The sequence below is a fragment of the Chiroxiphia lanceolata genome, chromosome 14 (assembly GCF_009829145.1).
Source record: "Chiroxiphia lanceolata isolate bChiLan1 chromosome 14, bChiLan1.pri, whole genome shotgun sequence".
Taxonomy (NCBI): Eukaryota; Metazoa; Chordata; class Aves; order Passeriformes; family Pipridae; genus Chiroxiphia; species Chiroxiphia lanceolata.
This window is the reverse complement of record NC_045650.1, coordinates 1,432,830-1,455,525: the sequence shown is the minus strand read 5'-3', so window position 1 is coordinate 1,455,525 and position 22,696 is coordinate 1,432,830. Positions and strand designations below refer to the sequence as shown.

Here is a 22,696-nt window from a genome sequence, read left to right as displayed (position 1 = left end):
CCCTGAGGATGTGTAGGGCCCTGAGCAACAAGCACAGCGTGGCTGCAGAGTCTCTTTTGTCCAGAGATCCTGTGAGTGGAAGACAACTGCACCCTGTGGTTCTTGGGCTCAGGAAGGATGAGCCTCACTCACGTTTTCTTTCTCGGTTAATTCTGATAGGATTTATCTGTCCTAAGAGTAGGAGATGGGGAAAGCACAGAGGCTTGGTCTGTGTTCTACCTGAGTAGTGGTTCCAGCTTCAAAAATCAGAATACTGCTTTTGGTGTTGAGAGCTGGTAGTTCTGGTGCTGGGTGGTGGAGCTCTGTCTGAAGCATCGCCAGCCTCAGAGTTTTGCATGTGGATGGGAAGCAGAACCCAGGCTGACACTGAGAGCCATTGTTGACTGTAGTGAGGACAGAAACCCAGAGCTAAGCATAGCTGAGACCTCAGAAGTCTGGATTCTCAAACCTTTGCTTAAGAGCATGGGATATTTATGGCCTTGATAAAATAAGGGAAGAAAGATGAGGAACATCTTCTCATGCACTTGTCTAAATGTGTTGGGAAATCCTATTGCTGAGGTTTCCTAAAAGATGAAAAACTTCTCAGATATCTCCTTCAGCATTAAGAGTGTCAAAACACGGAAATTAAAATATTCTCAGAAACTGGGAAGTCTCAGTGTGTCAATGGCTTTGAAGATCTTGCTGATGTTGGGGTTATGGTTTAGCTTAGTTGGAGTCTGGTTCTTTCATTAGAAAAAACAGAATCAAATGCAAAAATGAAAATAAAATTAACACTTCTTCAGTTTCCTTTGTAAACAAATCAGAAACCTTAAGGCCAGGGAAGAACACCATGGCTACCCACTGGGATAACTCAGTTTAGGCCTGAGAGAAAGAAATGATAGATCTCTCAAGTATATGCTACCTCACAGGCAGACTGTAATGAAATCCAGCCAGATTGAAGGGAAAAACCAAACCTATTGATTTTATTCCAAGGGAAGAGAGAGAAAAAGAACAGATGTATGGAGTATTCTGTCCATTCACTGCAATCTGCAGTGCTGACTTAAACAAGATAACGGCTTAAGCTTTGTTTCTTCTTGTGCTTCCCTCTGTAGAAATGCCCTGCCTTATTTCCCCAAAAGATTCAGTTTGGGGTAGTAGAGAGGAGGGGGAGCAAGGACCTCACACAAGAACTGACCTAAACTCTGAGGAGGTTTGTATAATCTAATTTACAATAAAATGGTATTTACAATGTTATCAGACAAAGCTTAGCAGTGTTAAGTTAAACAGCATATAATGTGATTAGTGGGGCAGTCATGCCCATGATGTCATACACATTCTCTGAACTCTTGGAACGGGCAGATAATGTCTCAGGTATTTGTTCTCTTATGACACAGGAAAGGCTCCATGGAGCTCTGGGGGCTGGGAAGGCTCTGTGCATGTTCCCATGTGGCACAGCACTGCAGAGGCTGCTCCCCTTGCTGCAGCACTCGGGCTGTGGTTGCTCCCTGCCGGCTCTGTGCTGTGGAGTGGTTAAAACAGGCCTTTGGGAATAGTTTAGAAGCTTGAAATTCTATTCTTGACTCTGCCGCAGACTTGGGTTTTGACCACTAAATCTTCTTTGCCTCTGGTAACTCCATTTTTAACTAGCAGAGGTAGTCAGCTGTGTCTGTGGAGTGCCCTGAGTGGGAGCTGTATGGAGATGGAAACCACTGGCATTCTGTTCATTATGCAGAACAAATACAGCTAGACCACAAAGAGCTTTGCTGTAGCAATTTCACAGCTAGTAATGGCCTATTCAGAGAAAATTAAATCTTTATCTTTCTGCCTCTCCAAGGCATGCAAAATGGTATTAAAAATTTTGGCTAATCTAATTAATATGGATAAGCAATATAAATCTCAGCTATAGATTCACATCAAAGATAATCTGGACTGGGTTTATTTTAAAGCATGTTTTGCTTTAAAAAAAACTCTTGCTGAAAGCTACTGAATGAGGCAAAGCTCCCTTTAAATTTTCAAGTTTTTGTAGTGGTTGTGAAAGGACAAATTCTGGAACATTTTAAGAGTATTTGACTCCCCCGTGTCCATCAGGGACAATAAGCCCACATTGCTTCATGCATGTTAATGTTTAATAGAAACATGAAGATTGCATAAACATTCTTTCTGCCGTGGTGTGAAGGCTGTATAAATTGTTTAACTCTGGGGTAGAGATTGACTAGATAGTATTCCTGTTTTCAGTGATGCATGGAATGAATGTGGGCTAGCCTCGAGTTCAAATGGGAATTGCAGATGTGGAGAATTAAATGGGGGCTGCATACAGAGCTGAAAAAGCTGAAGAAAAGCGATGGGCAGGAAGGAACAAGTGAGCTTGGAAACTATGGCTCATGCAATGTCAACTCTATTATATGTTAACTGCAACACTTGCACGATGCCCATCTTTTCTCCCGAGCAGTCCCTGCCTTGGCTGCAGCACTGCTGTGTGTTCACGGCATGGGTGGGATGTGTTGGGAAGTGCACCCAACAGTTTTGTTTGGCGGCAGAGGGATGCCAGCGAGAGTAAATCTTTGCTGTTCAGAAAGCATAAGCCAAGCTTTTGTCTCTGTGGCTGATAAATCAGGAGCAGGGGCCAAGTATAATATGAACAGAGCATTGGCCAGTCTGGTCAGACATGTGGGATGTACTAACAACAAGAGGGAATGAAAGCAAAGCCTACAGGTAGACACCTTTTAAATAATCAAGGCTGACAGTTTTACTACAATGGCACAGTTTAACACTTTGTAGGTATGTGCTACAATATAGGTGCTGCTTATATTTAGTAGTCTGCAAGCATTACACAGCTTATTTAGAGGAGAAGTTTTATTTCAAGCATTTTTATGTTTGTTAATATAATTACAAATGTAATATCTTATTGTTGCAGATGGTATTGCCAAGGGACAACTCTGAATGATGTACCAGAAAGACATTTAAATGACCTAGATTAAACTCACAGAGGACTGTGCATTCCAGATATGTTCTCAAACAGAGAACCTTTCCAGGAATGAGTATTTCTGGCACTCCTTATTAAAGACATGTACAAATACTTATGTGATACCTGGGCAGTCAGAGAAGTTGTGTGGAGGCAGAATGCACACAGTGCCTTGAGTCCTGAGGACTGGGCTAGGTTATGGACACCCTGCACACTGTGATAGGATGTTCTGTCCCAAGCCTCAGTTCACCTCTCTGGAAAAAGCATGTGATGCTGTGTGCAGCAACTGGCCTAGGAAAAGTATTTTGAATTTCTAGTGACAAAGACCAATTAGGGACATACACAGTCCTTAAAGCAAAAAACTTCACAAACTGTAGAGCCTGAAATCTCAGTGAGCAAAATACCTTCCTCCCAGCTCTCACAGGAAGCAAGTTAATTGGGAGGCCAATAACTATAATGAGGCAGAACCTGGGGTTTGCGTGTGTATAGTGAGATCCTCCCCTTGGGGCCAAACTCCTGTTCCGTATTATGAAAGCAGTAAAAGGTCCCCTCAGCAGGTGCTGCATAAAGGCATTTCAGCTTTGCCTTTGCAGTGTTGGAATTGCCAAGCTATTGCTTTCCTGAGTCTCCAAATGAATTCCCCTACTCAATGTGGAACAGCTGTGTGAGAGATACAGCCTTGAGAAAAGGGGTGGCAAAGGAACGCAGCAAATGGGGATTTAATCAAATAGCACAGGGCTGCAAAACGACATCAGCGTGTTCCTGCTCAGCTTTCTTTGGGAAAGGGAGACCCTCTCAGTATCAAAGTCCAGAGAAGAGAGGTAACATGTGCCACTGAGGCCTTACTGTGCGATGAGAGTGAGCGAATAGCACTGGCTGTGTCCATTCATGTCTCAGTAACAGCCGGGTTGCCTGCAGTGATGCCCAAGAACTTTACATCCTGGAGAGAGGTGGTTCTTTTTTTACCCACCTGAGTGTGGCTGCTGCCTCTGCAGAGCTAACAGAGGATGGCTGCCCCAAACACCCAGGCTTTGGCCATTTGAGCCAGGAAGTGGATCAGGGACTGTGATGAAATGGGATAAGTCTGAGAGGGTGGAAGCAGTTCTTCTAGTAGACTCTAATTAGGACATTCCTTCATATATGATTGTAGAAGTAGTTGCTTTCTTCCTCATCAAAGCCTTCCAAAACATGATTTGCAACAAAAAAAAGCTGTGTCAGGTGAGAAAAGACTATATTAAGGACACAAATTGAGAGAGTTACTGTTTTTCACTTGCACTGCTTTTATTTAATACTTTTTGAAAGGAAAGTTTGTTGTGTGTCCAGTCTACCGATGTGAATTTTCAGAGTGCTTCCTACGAGGTTTTTGGCAATCTATCAACCTTATCAGATGCTGACTATGCCTGTTTGATGTGAGTGATTGCTTAGTTATAAGTGTTATGTCTGAAATATAAAACAGACAGGGAAAAAAGGAAAATGAAGAAGAGTTTGTAACAAGCAGAATATAGCTGGCTAATTACTGTGGCAGGATAATGTCTTAGAAAAATCCACACCATTATCAAACTGCCATTTTTTCTTGTTTCCATGACATAAAATTTCTTTGAAATCTTTTGGTTTAGAGTGTGTATGCACTTTAAATAGTGATCAGAGCTAAACAGCAGCATCTGTCAGAGAAGATAAATGACCTACCAGCAAATCCTCTCAGTTAAAAGCAAGACAAAATCTATGGAGTAGGGGAATGAGTTTTAAATTAGTAATTTTACTTAACTTTGCCCTAATGAAGGGCTAATCTTTGGACCCCTGCAAAACAAATGAGAGCATCTAGTTAGATCCAGCGGAAACCGGTCATTGAAAAGGCTTTTTCCTTATGAAGCCTAATTGGAAGCAAAGTAATTCCTTTGATAGCTGTCTTCATTTACCAGTATCTTTCCCTCTCCCTGATTTATGTACAGTAAACTAACGACTCTGTTAATTACAAACACATTTGTGTGTTTGCAGATTGACAAGTCACTCTGCTTGGGTGAGCCTGGGGCGAGCAGTCCCAGCTGAGGTGCAGGGATGTGCAGTGCCCGTTCTGTGGGGGCTCCTGAGCACACACAGCCTCCCGTGGAGGGCACTGAGGGAACGGCTCCAAAAAGAGCCTTTCCCGGATGCTGAGGCAGTGACCAGCTCAGGGTGAAGTGCAGTGTGGGCCACTGTGGAAATGAGCTAAATTTCCACAAGTTAAAATCTCACCTGGGATTTCAAGGGTATTTTATTCATTAAACTAGCTTACTCTTCTATTTTTATACATAATGGCAAAATAAATTTTTTTTCCTCAAATTTGAAGAAATTATAGAAAAAACATTGGACACTTGATTTCTGTAGAAGCAGGATTGTGCCTTTAAGGCAGAGGGAAGGAATGTGTCAGTCATGGCCCCTCTAAAAAACGGACTTATCTTGATTATAGTGTTAGCTAGGTAGTAGAATATGATCTCATCACTGTGAAAGATTACATGAAGTATCAGCTTGGCTGGCCTTGAAACAGCTCTATTCTCAGTTGCATTTTCAATTGCTGCAGCTGACATGGGGTTCTGTAATTTGAAGAGACGGCCATAAAGATGGCTTGCAGAATTTGGCCTATGTATTCAAGTAAAAAAATTCAGGAGTGGATTAAAGCACGGCTGCCTCTGACGTTTTCTCTTTGTTTATTTTTTGTTGTTAGTTTGGTTTGGTTTTGAGAATGTCAAGACCTAGCAAAACTTGAACACCCTTAACTTTACAGTACTTAGAATATACATCAAACCTGGGAAGATAAGACACCTGTCTGGTGGAAAGTCATTAAAGTCCATGTAGACTAAAATGTGAATTATTTTTCACCTTCAAGGAATGATATGCTCAAGGACACTAAGTGCATAAGACAGTTTTGAGCAGTAGGTGTTCTGGGTGCTGTAGTCAGGGAGTGGTTTTTGTGGAGCACACGATATGCTGTGCTCGTGCCTTCGGCTGTATGTTTGCTCTGAAGCCTTAAAACCAGATGACATCTTCCTAAGTGAATGAGAATTAGGTGTAATTTATTCTTGAGTAGATGGTATTTTTAAAAGAAATAACTTTCTACCTTGAAATTAAGCTGTAGACTAATTATTTACTCAAGATGATGAGGGATTTCTGGTTCTGAAACTGTCAGTCTGGCAGAGAAGAATCTACCTGGAAAGTAAATGACAGCTGAGTACTCAGCTGACAAGTCTGATGTTCTGAGGCAAAGTCAGAAGGTCTATTAATTTGTTTTCTCTTTTATGTCAGCATAAAAAAATACTTTCTAAAATAAGGAAAAAAAGGAAAAGTATTTCTCTGCTTGATCATATCGATGCCAGGCAGGTGTGTTATGTATTTACTTGTTTTCCTGAGCTTAAATTCAAAGAGCACATCAATACCCTGGCCCAAAAGTAAGGATGGGAAAAGGTAAAAAAAAAAATCCGCAATGGCCATGGTTTTCTCATGCACTAGTTCCAGCCATGATCTCTCAGAAACTGGCTCCTTCAGAGATGGACACACCCCTCAAACCGTATGGAAAGAGGGTACAGGCAACCCCTCTGTATTCATTGCCCATTCTTCTCTCACTTCTTTTTCCCTCAGTTTCCACTGTCGACCCATCTATTTTCCCTTTTTCCCCCTAAATTCAGTTTTCTTTCCTTAATCCATTTTCCTACTTAGTGCCTTGATGCCCTCCTTCCTCCTGTGAGCTTTGCAGGTATAATCCTGCAATGTTCTCAAGAATAGTTTGTGCTCCTTCTGTGTTTTCTGCTTAGGAAAAAAAAGAAGCCCTTTTCAGAGGAAAACGTCTGCATGTGCTCTTTTCCCTTTTGCACCAGGAAGGGTGCAATCTTTAAGATTCCTGCCAACTCTCGGGCTTGCATCCCAGCTGGGGACAGGGTAGGTTCCATAGCTACTGCACATTCCTTTGAGCTCCCCACCTTGTCTGAAAACTCCCAGGTCAGGAAGCCTTTCAGCTCTTCCAGGTTAGGAAACCTTTCAGCTATTTGCTCAGTGCACATGCACCATAATCCCTTTGGCTCTTGAACCGTATACTTTATGCCCTCATTGAGAGCTAAACACTTTATTTATTTATTAATGCTGTTTTCAGTTTGACTTCTCCAGGGGGTAGTAGATGCCATGCACTAAGTGAAGCACACTGGAGTGATGGAGGCCATTTGGGCATGAGTGGAGCCATGGTGTGAGTCCCGAGTCTGTGCAAATGAAACATCAGTAGGCCTGCCAAGCCTAAGAAAAACTGTTTTATTTCTAGGGGTGTATTCCAGAAACTGCATTTGGAACATAGACACTATTATAAATGACCATTGTAGCCGATTTTGTGCCATTTTGTGTTATCTTTCCAAAATCCCAGAAGAGGTTCAAATGGGGTTTCAAAAGCTGGAAGGGGCTCTCAGCCTCAGTGTGGCTGAGGTCAGGTTCTGCTGCATTTGTGTGTTTCTGATTCTTTGCCTGAAGACTCAGTGGCAGATCCAAATTAAGGTGGTATCTGAAAACTGAAATGGGAAGAGAGTGGATTTTCTCTGCCGTAAAGAGCAAAATTTCAGCTAAAGAGGAAGGTGTCATGGGCTTTCTGTTGTATAGACAGTTAATTGAGGTAAAGGATGGTGTAGTCTTTTCTAAACTACTGTTTCTTGTAAAATGTACACACGAAAAAAGCTCTGACTAATATAACTAAAGTTATATCAAATAATAAAAAAAGAGAGAGTGATGAAACAAGACAGCACTTAGTCCTGTATCTCTGTAATAATCTTGGAAAAGAGAGCAAAAAGGTGAACTGTAAAGAAAGTTAATGCAGAGCACTCTGGTACAGTGCAATGGGTGTTGGCTCAGAACCACAGTTCATTTGACTTGCCTTTTAATATCCTGGAATTTCTCTGTCATTCTCAGTGAAGATGCTTAGAAATGTTTGGAGCCTAATCTGAAGTGGAGAGGTGTTTTCTCTGCTCCAAGGCTGCAGTGGCTCTCGGGAGGTGAGAGGAGGTTGTGGTAAAACACTGCCCTGGAGCTCTGCAGTGTCTGACAGCTTTTTGGGATGAAAAAGTGTTATGCATCGAGGATCTCAAATTCCTTCCAAGGAATCTCACAGATAGTTGGGAACAGAGACAATGAGTCATTTCTTGGGAGAGGATTTTGTTTTCGTACCCTCAGTACAAGGTGTTGCTATAATAATACTAATCATTATTATGGAGAGAATAATAATTCAGACTGCGGTTTTGACCCAATCTGTTTTGCTGCTTCTTTGCATCGATATTTACTAGTGTGAATTGTGTGTTTTTTCTTTCTCTCAGTAACAGTATTTCTAATTATGGCAAATGAGAACAGCAAAGAATAGCATGACTCAAGTCTATGAGCAAATCATTTTTCTAAGTATTTTAATTTTAAAGGAAAATGTTTTTTGTTGATTTGGGTTTTGCTTTTGTTCTTTTCCCCTAAATATCTTGATATTACTGTAACTGCAAGGAACTGGTCTTCTCTGATACCTGTACATGATATTCAGCTAAGAAGAGAAAGAGAAGAAGCAGGAACCTCCAAGACTGGCAGACTGATAAGTCTAGAAGTGGCACCAAGGGCTGAAAACTGTCTCAACTGGTACTTTGAGATGAACAAAATTATGTGAGATTCATTATGAAGAGTTTAGAAGCAGTAACTTACTTGAAAGCTGTGTCTCTTGTACCAAGCCTGTGTGGCAGCCAAGAGTACAATGTATGGAGCTAACACAGTGAGGGTTGGAGTGTAAACTCACCTGGAACATAACTACAGACCCTTTTGCAAAAGAGTTAGCAATGAAAGGATCTGTGTGTGGACAAAGCATCAGCAACCTGCATACAATCACACTCAGATTTGAAAGATCTGTTCCTCTGTGGACAGAAAATCTTTGCTAGGAATCGGGGTTTGTCCTCACTGCCTGTTTCAGGAGTACTGATGCTAATTTTGTGCTAAGGATGGCTTAACCACCCCCACTTGAAGTGCTGATTGTTCTTTATTCTGTGCTCCAAATACATCCAGGCTTCACCTGAAGTGTAGAAAAGGTCATCATTGCGTTGGAGAACTCGTAGGGATTTTATGTTGCTTTTACAGACCCACCAAACTACGGGGCCTTATGCCTGTTTCATGTGGGTCAAGCCTATGATGTAGTTTTTTGGTTCTTCAAGGAGGTTTAAATTTTGTTTAAATAAACCCTGAAGCATCCAATTTTTCATTCATAGATTAGGAATGTCCAGCATGTGTTACAGTGACTTAAGAGAATTTGCTTCTCTTGAGCTGCTGAGATGGTGCACATTTTTCATTAGTGCCTTTTTCTTCCCCCTAGTTCTCCTTTTCTTGATCTCTGCTAATCAAATCTGAATTTAATACTTGAATTAAATTCTAAACTCTGATGTTCAAAGTAGGTTTGTGATTGGGCTGAAATAATTCATTCTGTCCATGCTGAACCCACCTAATCTACTTGCAAGTTGTATTCTTGCCCTTTGTAGTGCAACATTTCTGTCACCCAAGCAAGAAAAATAGATCTTCACATGCTTGGCCGATTCGTGTAAGCCACTGTTTAGTGAATAGACCCTTTGGTGTGTCACTTTTTTTTCTGCTTGTTTGATAAACTTGAGACATAGTTACTTTGAAGATTGGGCATTATCTACCTACTCTGGGAACAGTTCCATGAAAACTCAGATTGGATCTCTGGGCTGCTGACAAGCTAATTCTGGGCATTATTGTGAGCCTCAAGGTCAGCGTGCTTTCAACAGCAGAATAGAATTTCTGGTGCATTCATCTCTCACTTTAAATAGGCCTCTCAACCTGAGCTAGCTTTCCTACTGGTATGAGAATTCAGGCTTATATACGTTGTAGAAGGTTTTAAAGATACTGAGATAGGAAAGGGAGAGGAGGTTCAGACTCTGCAGAAGTGATTAAGTAACAGCATGAGTTTTTACCCTAATGAACCTCCACCCAAACTCTTGGCTGAATAAAACCACCTTCCTGTGTTATAGTACCTGATGTGAAAAGAACTGGTGAACATGTTTTTTGGGAGATGAATAGAAGAGGTTTCTTGAATGGTTGTTTTTATTTATTGGCAGTACCACAATAAGCCATTTATTGGCAATTTCAGTGAGGAGGTGAAGGGGCTGAAGGACAGGGATGCTGAGCTAGATTTCTCCAGAGCAATGAGAGGGTGTTCATCTGAGGCTGAAGGCACCAGTGTGATTTGTGGGTTCCGCTCTTCTCTGACTGTTTGGGACACCATTTACTCCCAGAATTTACTCCTGGCAGTTGTGTGCAGTTAGGGGGTTGTACTGCTGTCATGAGTGGCTTCTGCTGTGCTGTCAAAACATGCTTAGCTTTTTCATTATTGCCAATTAGTCTTCGGTAGAGTGTGTGCTGACAGTGTATAGAAATCTGGCAAAGATGATATCTGGCTACAAATAATAAATGGTAATTCAATCTCACTTCCATTGTCAAACACAGGTAGTGCTGTTACCTGCAGACTGGAGGTCTTTTTTCATAGAATCATAGAATAGTTTGGATAGAAAGGGACTTTTAAATGCCATCTAGTACAACCCCCCTGCAATGTGCAGAGATATCTTCAGTTAGACCAGGTTGCTCAGAGCAACCCCCATCCCACCTGGCCTTGAATGTTTCCAGGGGTGGGGTATCCACACCTTCTCTGGGCAACCTGTGCCAGAGTTTCACTACCCTCATCGTAAAAAATGTCTTCCTTATATCTAGTCTAAATCTAGCCTCTTTTAGTGTAAAACCATTCCCCCTTGCCCTATTTGCACCTCTTAAAAAAAGTCTGTTCCCATCTTTTTTACAAGCCCGTTTTAAGTACTGAAAGGCCACAATAAGGTCTCCCTGGAGCCTTCTCTTCTCCAGGAGAACACCCTCAGCTCTCCCAGTCTCTCTCCAGAGCAGAGGGGCTCCAGCCCTTGGAGCATCTTCATGGCCTCCTTCAGACCTGCTCCAACAGGTCCATGTCTTTCTTACACTGTGCCCAGAGCTGGGCACAGCACTGCAGGTGCAATCTCACTAGAGTGCAGCAGAGGGGCAGAATGCCCCCTTACCTGCTGCCCATGCTGCTTTTGGGGAAATAAATAAAAAATTTAAATAATAATTTGAAAATTTAAAATAAATTAAAAGCATGGGTGGTTTCTGGGCTGCCAGCTCACATTGGCAGCTCGTGTCGAGCTTTTCATCCACACGCATCCCAAAGTCCTTCTCAGCAGAGCTGCTCTCAGTCCCTTCATCCCCCTGCCTGTACTGATACCAGGGGTTGCCCTGTTCCAGGTGCAACTTTGCACTTTTTAGTACCAAGTTTCTGCAAAGAAGCTGAAATAAGTGTTGGAATTGTCAGCACTTACAAATCTGTAAGGAGGCCATCTCCTCATGGAGTGTCAGGAGAGGCTGGGCCAGCACCCCCTACCCTATGAGCTCAGTGTCCCTCAACAGGTGTTGGGTGTGCCAGAACACAGGATCCACCTCTTCCCTGGGAAGTCAGCCAGAAGGCCTTGCTGCTTCACACTGCAGTCTCCTGTGTCTCTGACCAACGAATCAGCTTCAGGGTGTAAATGCATTCCCAGCTGGAACTGAAGAGCAGTGGGACTAAAAAGACCAGCAGTCAGAAACGCTTCAGTTTTCAAGCAATGGGGTAACAAACATAAACACAGTAACATGTAAAGCAGATTTAGGAGAATGGAGTCCCAGTGCATTTGTCTCCAGGCAATGGAGAAACTGAGAGAGAGGATCTGCAGGAGATATGTGTTCTGATACACTCGCTGTGCAAGAATGTGTGCAAATTGTTATTTCTCTCTGTGCTTTGGTTTCTTCAGGAAATAGAGAAAAATTGCAGTCAGATGAAATATGCCATGTCAATTATTTTTCTTTCTTATGAAAGATCCTTCCTCTTTATCCACACCCTGCAATATGTGCCATGTTTTGCATGCTCTCTCTGAACACTCTGACTTGCTGACCTTCTTTGGGCAAATGAAAGTCTGATGTAACTTCCCATGAGTCCCATCTGATACAGCTTCCTTTTGAACCCATCAGAACTGGTTTCTGATGACTGGAGGGAATGCTGCAGAGCTCCCAAAGTTCAGGTTCTTGTCTGACCACTGTACACCCTGACTGTCTGGAAAATCAAAACCGCCTCTGGAGAGAGTGTCTTGGCCTGTTAGAAAGTAGCAGAGAAAGGCAGCTATATTTGAACTTTAATAAAGGTCTTCTGAGCAGGATTAGGTGTTCATGGAATGTCTGCACTAGTACATGATATTAAAGTATATCTTAACGTTGTTACTACTGTGTTCAAGCAAGGGGGAAGACCCTGCAATTTTTAATGAAGTGCTTATGGCTTTGTTGATTGCAGGAGTGTCCAGCTCCTGGTGCTATGGGACTGCAGAGTTCCTGAAGAGCTGGTGCTTAGCTTGGGTCTGCATGTTCAGACTGATCTGGCTGAGTCTGGGACTATTAACTGCTGAAGTCTTGCCTTCTATCTTGCAAGATTTGAGTAGAAGGTGTCAGAAATCTTACCGGAGTAAGTTTCTCCCTCATGGATGGTTCTGTCAGCTTGGGATGATATTTTGCAAGATGAGACACTGGTTTGTTCATGCTAGAATCAGATCTGTGTTTCTTCGGAATCAAAGTCTGGATAAATTAAAAACAAAGCATGGTACCTGATTCAGAGGATTTAAATCCAGACTGTTCATCTCCTACTTTTCAAGCAGTTCAGATCTGAGGGTTTGATTTCAGGAAATTTTCTTTTAGGGAGTGACTAAAGAGCTGCAAGAGCCCTAGAAACCAGAGTTCTTTGTTCATAAGCCATGCACAGTGCAGACAACAGCAATAGCAGCAATTCACTTCCCTGGAATTGCAAACAAGCTTAACCCTGAGTTGGAAAGGCCATACTCTGGAGAGGTGAAAGGAAATTCAATATCTGAGCTGAGTGTGTTCTGACCTCCTTGGCAGACAGACTGCCAACTGCACAGAGTTCTGCTGCTGATGGGATGGGGACCCAGCGTTCACTGAGGCCTCCATCAGCCAGGGACACTCACAGGGGACTCCAAAGCCCACAGTCCCAGGGGGTGGGGGACAGGGAGGTCAGCAGGAGGCCCATGTTATTATCCCCATGGTACTCGGATGCCTTGGAGAGCTTCAAGGTAAAATTTTGATGTCTCTTTTACAATGATCTGTTTCTCTACATAGTTTGAAATATCTGGTTCCAATGGTACTAAAAATTTGCTGTGACTGAGAACTTTTCCAGTGCAAAGTACTTGTTAAAATATAACATGTGTCCAGACCAGACTTGAATAAAGATTGTACTATTCTTCACATTACATTGAAAGTTTGGCAATTTTCTTAAGCTTACAATGTAACTTTCCATTGAAGTCTAATTATAGACTTAAAATAAAAAGTCTTTCCTGTTTTCTGAAGGATAATAGTGACATCTACCAAGTCCAATCTCTATTTTTGAAGTCAGATATTCAGGCATGTGTTGCTATTTGGTACTTTTTTTTTCTTCTTTCTTTTCAACAAGTGATTCTAAAAAAGTGTCATCTTTCCCAGGCTGTTTTCTGAGCAATGCCCCAAGCTTCATCACAGTCTGATAAATGTTTCTTCTGGACTATTTATGTCCCCTTTCTAAGGGCTGTATTCTTGTCCCCCTTAGTGTGGGTCTTGTCTCTTTATCCTTAGGGTTGTTATTTAGCCCTGGCCTGTGTTTGTTCCCCAGATGAAGGTGGATGTTGTGCTTCTTTGGAATCTCTGTTTTGTTTGAGGGAATTTTTCTACAATAGCAAATAAGTGGCATTTTCTGATAAAAGGAGTGTACTCTCTTCTTTTGAAACTAATATTATCTTCTCATCAGCCACTTGAGAGTGGAAATGTTGTTTTTTACTAATGTATTTCTAATACTCTTAATGCAGCTACCTGTGCTGCCAATCACTTTAATTCAGTGAAAGCTCTGGGGTGAAGAGATATGGTGGAAAAACTGGTTTCTTTGACTCTGAAGATCTTCACAAAATTCCTTCTGTTCAAGTTTAGCTGATTATTTTATGGTTTTCCACTACACGTGAGATTTATCCTGTGCAAGTCTGGCCAATCAGCACAAGAGCTCAAGGCCTTTAGCACAAAATATTTTCAATGGGAGCTTAATGCACCAGATAATGTCAATCAAAAGCAGCCATTTAAATCTTTCTGTAGCAAATGCCAGACAGATTTTTCAAGGAAGGCTTGTGTATATACTTTATTTTTTTATTTTATTCATGTTTTCTTTGTCTGTCTTTCTCTGCCTTAAAGATGACAGGCCAGAAATTATACTTTTTTGATGCCATAGATTTTTTCTTTTTGTACCCATATATTGCTAACGACTCTTGGGAAATTAATCAGAAGCAAATCCTTGATTATAGTTATAAGAACTCAATAATTAAGGACTTGTTCCTTCTGACATAACATGGGTAGACAGGTACTTTGGATTCAGATCCTGAGTCCACTGTACTGGTCAGAAAATACTTTCCTGTAATGCCATAAGATTTTGCCTTTATTGAAAGGAGAAAAAAATAGATGGAAAAAAAGCAGGTGAGGAGGATAGAAAAGGAAGGCTGTGGTATTTTCTTCCTAAAGAATTTATAAACGTTGGTGTGAGTCTTATCCAGCACAAGGTATGTAAAATAGTAGAGATATTCCTCCTCTATCAAAGTTCATTTTTTGCTCTCATAGTTTATATTACAGTTTGAAATCCTGAAGGCAGCTAAGACTTGGAACAATTCAGTCTCAGGAACCTCTGTAGAGCTCATTTTTACAAAGAAATACACAGTCTGATTTTCAAAACAGAGGGTGTAAACCCATGGAACAATATGAGGTTTAGTCATCATCCCTCTCTTCTCATATCTTTGTATGTTATATATGAGCTATGTAAAACTGTAGTTCCACTATGAGAGGTCGGTGTGTTCCCCCTGATTACAGGGTGTTATTATGATTTAAGGCATGGTGGCAATGCTGAGTCTGGGATTCCCATGCACTGGATTCTGGGCAGACAGGGCAGGAAGGGAGTTTCTCCAGGGAGCAGTCCGTGTTTGCTTCAGCCCTCCCTGGGAGGAGGTGGTCTGGCTGCTGAAGCCTCCCAAAGGGAGTGTTGTCACTGTTCTCAAAGCATATTCTTCACTTGGCACTACCCTGGGGAGTCACCCTGAGTGAGCCAGCCTGGAGACCCGCTGGGAGGGCCTGCTGGGGGCACGGAGATGAGCGTGGGGGTCACTGGGTGCATTCATCCTGAAACCCTGTTGAGAGGAGCAGTGCTGTAGAGCACATTCTCTGGTGTCCTTCCAGTGTTGTACTCAGGTCTGACTTTGATTTGAGCAGGTAAATGACTCGAGAGCCCATTAGCAATCATTTGACCTACTGCGCTCCCCATTTCCCGTCCCAGCTCCGACACTCCCTGTAATTTATGAAGCTATTACACTCTAGGTCGGAACTCAATTCCCAGGTTTGTTGCATTTACAGAAATTAGTACTGAAAGACATAGCAGTGATGGAGGGCTTGGAATAACCATGAAGTTATTTGTCTATTTAATATACATCTTTTTAAAACAGCACTTCAATATCTGTGAGAACACAGTGGGGCTGACTGTACTTCCGAAGTTCAGCACTTGTTTTCAGACTCTTCAAGTTTCAGGCTGCACCATCAGGGCTGAGTGATACCACTAAAGAACTGTGAAATGGAGAGTTACCCTGTCCCCCCTTCCTATTTCCCTTGCAAAATAAAAAGCAGGGGAGAAAAACAATGCTACTCTGACTTATTCATCTTTATTCAGTTTCTCTGTCAGTGAGGGGATGAAGCGAAAAATTCAGAACAAAGTAACTTAAAAAATCAAAGGATTAAAGCCCCATGTATGTGATCCTGATGAATTGGATGATTCAGAAGATGTTAACCAGAGCAACAGCTGTAATGGAAGGAGAGCCTGTAACAAACAGGTTTTCTGATTTATCGGGGTAATCAAGCATAGAAGTGGGCAGGCACTGGGTGGTACAGAATACCAACATTTTTTTTGTGCTGCCTGGGAGATATATTTGAACCTCTAGGGAAGAATTGCCCTTTCCCCCTTAATTCCCCTGAAGAATCTTTTTTTTCTTTTCCTGAAAATGAAAGCAGGGAAGGGATATTTTCCTGAACCCCTTTTTAAATCTTAAAAAGATTACTGCTTGTTTATTGTTGTTGGTAATGTAACAACTCTCACAGACTAATCTTGCTTGCTGGGGACTCCATTCCCTAAGATCAGGGAGGTAATAAGTGTAGGAAAAGTGGCAATTATCAATCTAGAGATGGTGGGCTGCTTAGAAAAATGCAACAAATGCCCTGTGTGTTTAGTCTGGTAGTAACTAATGGTCTTTGGATTGAAGACTTCTAAGAAAAGAACCTACTCTAAAATTATCCTAAAACTCATCTTTAATGCTCTTTTCCTTGCTTGACAGTGCAATGTCCCATCCTCTCTTTCAGCTGTAAACCCAATGGGAACGCGATGCAGCCAAAGTTTAACGTGACTTGACTGTGCTGGGGTTCCTGGAGATAACAACCTGTGTCCAGTGTGGTGGGACTGAGGCCTTCACCCAGTGTGGTCCCCTCTAATACCCCCCCATTTCAGCATGCAGAGAGCACGCCCTGCAGTACAGGCTCTCTGTGGTATTCCCTGAAATCCCTTCAGCAGTGCATTTGCTGGAAAATGCCAAGGCTTGGAATTTATCAGCCTGAGTAAGTTTTCTCCTGCAATGCTGTTTTCTTCCTGAGATCATACCCCTGAATAAAATTCCTACCTAGCCTTGACTGGGCGTTTTGAGCTTATACATGTCTGGTTGCATCATCTGTTTGGTTTTATTCCTTCTGGGTATTTTCCAAGTCTCCCCAGCAGCATGAAGTGCTTATCTCCATCCCATCCGCACAGCACCTTGCAAAGCTGCCTCTGTGGGACACCAGCCATAAGCCATCCACGTGTGTCAATCCCAGCCACTCCTGACTGGAAGGAGGAAAGCTTTGTTTTCATCAATAGTACTGTTTTTTTTCCTTAGTCTTATGATCTTTCTCAGTAGCGCTTTTGTCTGTTGTATGTTTATTAAGAAAATAATTTTTGTTTGCTTGTTACAAGAAGAAAGAAGTTCACTGCACACATGGAATAATATTTGTTTGATTTCCTGATGTGGTTCCTGAAGCCGGAGTGTGGAAATGCTGATACTGCCTCTTGAGATGAATATCAGTCTTTTCCAATCTGTGTGTATACAATTGTCCAGATTTAATTAAATTTTAAAGTTATCATTAGTATTTTAATATTATAAGCCCCTTAGAACAGGGTTTTAGTGGTAGTATTCTTTGCTGTTATTGTAGTTTTTAACCAGATGCAGGATTTTGTGGTCAATAATTTCTCTCTAAGTGTTTCAACAAAGCTGTTCCCACGTTGTGAGTGTGCTGACTGAGGTGGATTCCATTTCTCTTCCCTAACTGGATGCAAGTTCAAAATCCTTAGCTTTTGCCATTTTTTCTTTCTGCTGCTGGATTTGCTGCAGTTACCAGTGTGAGATTAATTTTTCTGCGAGGGAATATCAGTCCCAGGCTGGACTGAATTAGGCCGAATGCAGTGTCTTCTTAAATGAGAAATCACCTAAAAATAATATTGGAATAATATCACAGAGCATCCAAACAAGCAAAAGAAATAAAAAACAAATGAAGAAAACAGGCTGCCTGCTGTGCCTTCAGGTGGAGCAAATCTGGGCTTCAGTAAATGTTTTCCCCGGGTTTGTGATTTCATAGCTGAGTGACTCCCAACAGAACCACCTGTTTGCCAGCTTTTTACCAGCCCCAAGCTACTCCTTTCTCCCCTGAGCCTCACTAAAATTTTCCTGCTTTGAGAACCCCCAAATCAAAGCCCCTGAAACTACTGTGGTTGGCTGCCTGGCTGCAGCTGCTGATCCCCTCTTCCCTCCCGTGCTGCTCTGAGCAGCAGCTCTTTCCATCTCTTTGGCCGTTCTAGTGAACCCCCATTTGTTCACCTTTCACTGCAGAAAGTAACTCCCCATCTTCTGGGGCATTGCTCTGGTAGCAATTTAGCAATTAGCTCTGGTAGCAATTTAAGAAAACCTGGACGCCAGCTGGGACTTCCACGGAAGAAAAATAAGATGTGTCTGAGAGAAAACAGGTGCACCACAGCTCTGGGTTTGGTGAGCTCTAACAATACATCTGATGTAGCAGCAAAAATATTTGGGGTAACCTTAAGAAAAGCTGTCTCCTGCACTACATTATCATTAATAATGGCACATTCCTGGTTTCAGTAAGTATATCAAAGATGTTTATTTTAAGGAGAAAGGGCACAGTTTATTTTGTGCAGAACATGTTTGGGAATGTTTGTCATGATGTGTCAGTGACAATCCCAAAGACCTGGTGTTGCCCTCTTTGCCTGTCCCTGGCTCCCTTGACTCCCATCAGTTTGCATTCTTGGTATTGAACATCTCTCCCCCAGTGAAATGTTGATAGTTTTTTAACAAAAAGAGCCTTCATATAATTGATATCTGCAAGAAACTGAGCTCCAAAAGCATGTTTTAACCTGTGTATTTTGTAAACACAACATGAAAAATTCACAGAGAATTTCTGTTACATCCTGAGGCAACTGTGAGTCTTTCCCAAAGTAAGGGTAAGGGAGCTCTACAGTGTATAAGGAAGGTGTATAAGGTGTATGAGGAAAGTGAAAAAAGAGAAGCTAGATGGGAGAGCTTGCAGTTAGTATGTCTTGTGCACCCAGCAAAAGCTATTTATGGTGCTGTGGCTCCAGGACAGACTACCTCATGGAGCCACAGCCTATTCTGCTGCTTGAAGGACTTCACCTTCCTAAGCAGCAGAAGGTGCACTGCCCTGGACTTTGCTGCTGGCACAATTAATGTCAGTCCCTGGAGTCCCACCACTGTAATAGTGTGAGCTACAGGATGTGCATTTTCCATGCCCTGAGTTGACCTTGGGTATGCAAAACTTTGGTGAAGCTTTACTGTGTAGACAAGGCCTTAGGCAGGTAGAATTTGCCAAATGTAGTGTTTAATGAAACAGCCAAGTGAGTGTAACACACAGCAAGTTCAGTAAAGCCCCTGAGGCCTGGGGTCCGAGGAATGTGCTGTGATGTAACAAAATGAGTGAGTGATCCCTTTCATCCACCTCCCTGGTTAGACTGAACCTGGCTCCTCAGGGATACAGGGAGAGGCTCAGAGCACAGGGAAGCCAACAGCCCTGCCTGGCTCCTGAAGTGTCTGTTGGGGCTGTGCTGACCAGGATCTCTCCTCCTGTCCTGGTGCTCCCAGCACAGCGGTGTCCTCCAGACACTGGGAGTAAGGGAAGGGCCCCAGAACTCTGTTGTGCCTGGCACGGGGCACACCCAGCACAGAGCCAGGCAAAGGGCTGTGGGCTCTGGGAGAGCTGTCCAGGCCAGGGGAGGGGTTGTTGCCAGAGATGGGACATGGGCACTGAGGGGGCACGGCCAGGCAAGTACTAGAGGTGGCTCAGCTGTGAATTTTCTCTCTTGTTATGAGCTCCTGGTACAGGATATTTTACGTGGGATCCCCAAATTTGGACACTGTATTTGGTGCCATTATGGAACAATCAAGTACATAATTTTTTTTGTTATAAACATGGTTATTCTGAGAAGTATATTTACTGGTTTGAACAGTTTTAATCTCAAGAACTTGAGGTACAGGAGTTGAATGTTATTGTATTCCCTTAAAACATTGTGATGCCATCATTACAAATGCTATTCCTCTCTGTGTAAGTTGACTGCACCTCTGCACAAAGGAGTGTGTCATGTCACACACACACAGTTCAAGTTCAAACCTGCCTATTGCACTGTAATTCTCAGCATCTCTGCAATTGGAAACATGAAGAAAAGACTAACAAGTGGGTTTCTAAAGGGTTTTAAAAGACAAGAGTAGGGGTTTTTTAAGGCAAATTCTTCTATGTTTTATGCTAGAAAAACTGCTCACCAGTCTTGTGGTTTGTGGATGAGGATCAGAACCCATTGCTCTGTCCACGGGAGGGAAGGCACTGATCACTGGGTAAGGCTTTCCTGTCTTTAGCACCTGCTGGTAGATGAAACACCTTTTAAATGTCTAAGACAATGACACTTGATTCAATTTTCTTTCAATTCTAGATGAAGTTCTTTTCTCCCACACAGCTTTTGTTCTTTTAGATTGATTTAATCATAGGTTAAAACCATCAGAAACCATATGGTTCGAGAGACCTCCTGGATGTGCATCAGACCACACCCAGCAAAATACTGTATTTTGCTGGCAAAAGTTTAAACTGCAAGGAGAACCTAATGGGATTGTTAGGAGTTACAGTTCTAAAAACTGAGCTCTCCAAGCACAATCTCTTTGAACCTAAGAGAAATCAGTTCTGTTTCATCAAAGAGATAAGAAAATAAACATGATCATTCCTTGGCTCTGAAATGCTTTTTATTCAACAAAGTAATTTGTGTTTAGAAAGACATTTGGAGCTCTCCTGCTTGACAGTATCTTGTTCTCTGACATTCATCTGTAGATTGTAAAAAATAAGACTAATGCTCTTTGTTTTGTAGAATTTGGAAATGTGTTGAGAGGACCCTGAAACAAACAGAAGTTTAGCCCAGAAGGAAGCCCTGGAGGATGGAAGCACAGCCCTGCAAAGGCTGAGGTATAGCTGAGGCAGGGAGGGGGAGGAGGAACATTGAAGTGCTGCCTGTTTGGCTCCCCCTGCTCCCATTTCTGCTCTGGGAACACAACCTAAGGCAGATCCCCTGCTGATATGGAGGTCACACAGTTTATTTCTGTCACACTCACGTGGTCTTGCCAATACCAGGGGAGCATGAATCAGAAGGTTATTTTAAAACCAAAAATATATGTGTCGCTTTGTATTATGCAGCATCGAAGGACCACTTAGGATCAGGGCTTCACCTATTGCATGCTGAATCTGTTACAAGTGGAACATGTGTTGTGTTGTTGATCCTCTGAGAAATTTCAACCCAAGATGCAACGAGCTGTGGGAGGAGAAGGGAGGGTAAAGGAGCAGAAGTGTTGGGTGCTCTGCACAATGCTGGAAAGGAGGCAGAAGGCAATATGCTAAAAACTGTCACTTAGAACTATTTAGGCAAGTAACTGAAAGACTTGGAACAGTGGAAAAGACCTTCTTTGTTTAACTAAACACTAAAGACATCTGAAAGATCTGGAGTTGATGTGGGGCTGGGGTGGGAGGAGGCAGGACAGGCAGGTGAGCAGATTGATGGCATTGTTGCAGCTTGCCCATATAGTGTTTGGGTTCTTTATTTCCTCAGCTATGTTTATCTGGTGGGATATTGTTGATACAAGCTTGATCTGGAAAAATAAAATCAACCTATTTGAAAAGGTCAGCTTCATGAGAACTGTATGATTGTGTGGCCCCACAGTTTTTCAGGGCTGGTGAGCTGTGTGTGGAGGTGTGACTGGCAGCAGTTGGGATGGCCAAATGGATTGGAGATGAAGAGACACCTCATGCTGAGGATGTAAATGGGGAGGAGAGAGAAAGAAACCAGTTTGCCATATGATGCAAAAATGTCTTTCTCTCTTTGTCACATCTTTCAGCTATTAAAGGCAATATTATTCTCTCCAGGTACTCAAATGAAAAGTCAGAAAGCCAATTAAGTGATCTGTGCATGGACACTACTGCCATCTCCAGAAGAAAAAAATTAATGCTTAATCAGACTCATAAACTTATTAGACTCTGGCTAATGATACTTTCCTTTAATCTGAGCACCACTTCTGGAGCAGGATACTCAAAATCTTCCTGTCTCCTGGAAAGTCTATAGAGTTGGAGGCAGTATTATGGAAACCTCTCTTAGGTGTAATGTACTCAGCACAGATGAGCTTCCAGGAAATCTTTACAGCTTTTGTAATAAAAATAGCATTCATATATGACTTTGTTTATGGTGGGGCCCCATGGTGAATTGTTTGGGTTTTGTCTGTAAAAGTTCTAGCCAGTTGGTCATGCAAGGAACAAGTGTAAGTTGGAGCCTCACGGCATTTAAACTATGAGAAGGAAATAATATTTGAAGAGAAATCATATTTTGGGCCCAGCAAGTCTGACAATGACTAGTGCTGCCAGAGGTTTTAATATTATTGAACTCAAAATCTTTTCCATCAAATTCCAGACTCATCTGGAACATTCCCTCTTACGTGAAATAAACGCTTGCAAGCTGCCAGGTGATTAAATCTGTTAGCTGAGATGTGAGGGTGCCTCAGGAGACTCTGCTTTGTTTTGCTACTGTAATTTCCAGTAAAGATTTGGTCAAGTCTTGAAGCTGTCTCAAATGATGTATTTTGCAGCTTTAAGTTAAAATTTAGACCTGCCAAAAGCTTCTTGATTGTTAGTTTTTCTGGCTGAAACCACCTAATTTTTCCACTGTGCTTTGTCCATCTAGTTATGGATCACTGTTTTATCTCTCTGGCTTCAGAAAAGACAAACACTATATCAGTTCCTAAGTGTGAGAAGAAAAAACCCTACTAAAATATTAGTAAGAATTTTCAAAGGATTGCAAATAAATCAGATATTGTACAAATAAACACTGAAAGTGTAGGCCCTAGTGAAAAGCTTTGCAGCCTTAAAGAGACAAGCCATTGGTTGCATTTAAAGGAAAGGGTAGAGGTGGAGAAATTAATGGTTTTGAGAAGGAATCTAAACTGAGAGGGCATTTGGCAGACAAAATGAAAGACT

The 22,696-nt window shown here is 42.1% G+C and overlaps 1 protein-coding gene and 1 long non-coding RNA gene across 2 annotated transcripts in view; both read left to right on the top strand.

The window, feature by feature from the left end:
* LOC116794021 (translation initiation factor IF-2-like) overlaps nucleotides 1-21,319 on the top strand; it is a 29,331-nt gene extending 8,012 nt beyond the window's left edge. The window contains exons 3-4 of the mRNA XM_032702336.1: nucleotides 19,944-20,028; nucleotides 20,550-21,319. Of these exons, the coding sequence (XP_032558227.1) occupies nucleotides 19,944-20,028; nucleotides 20,550-20,567 (103 nt within the window). The 3' untranslated portion in view covers nucleotides 20,568-21,319. The remainder of the gene's footprint in view (nucleotides 1-19,943; nucleotides 20,029-20,549) is intronic.
* Nucleotides 15,315-16,789, top strand: LOC116793993. Its single transcript, XR_004359665.1, has 2 exons — nucleotides 15,315-15,437; nucleotides 16,423-16,789. It is a non-coding gene; the product is annotated as an uncharacterized LOC116793993 (long non-coding RNA).
* Nucleotides 21,320-22,696: the final 1,377 nt, after the last annotated feature.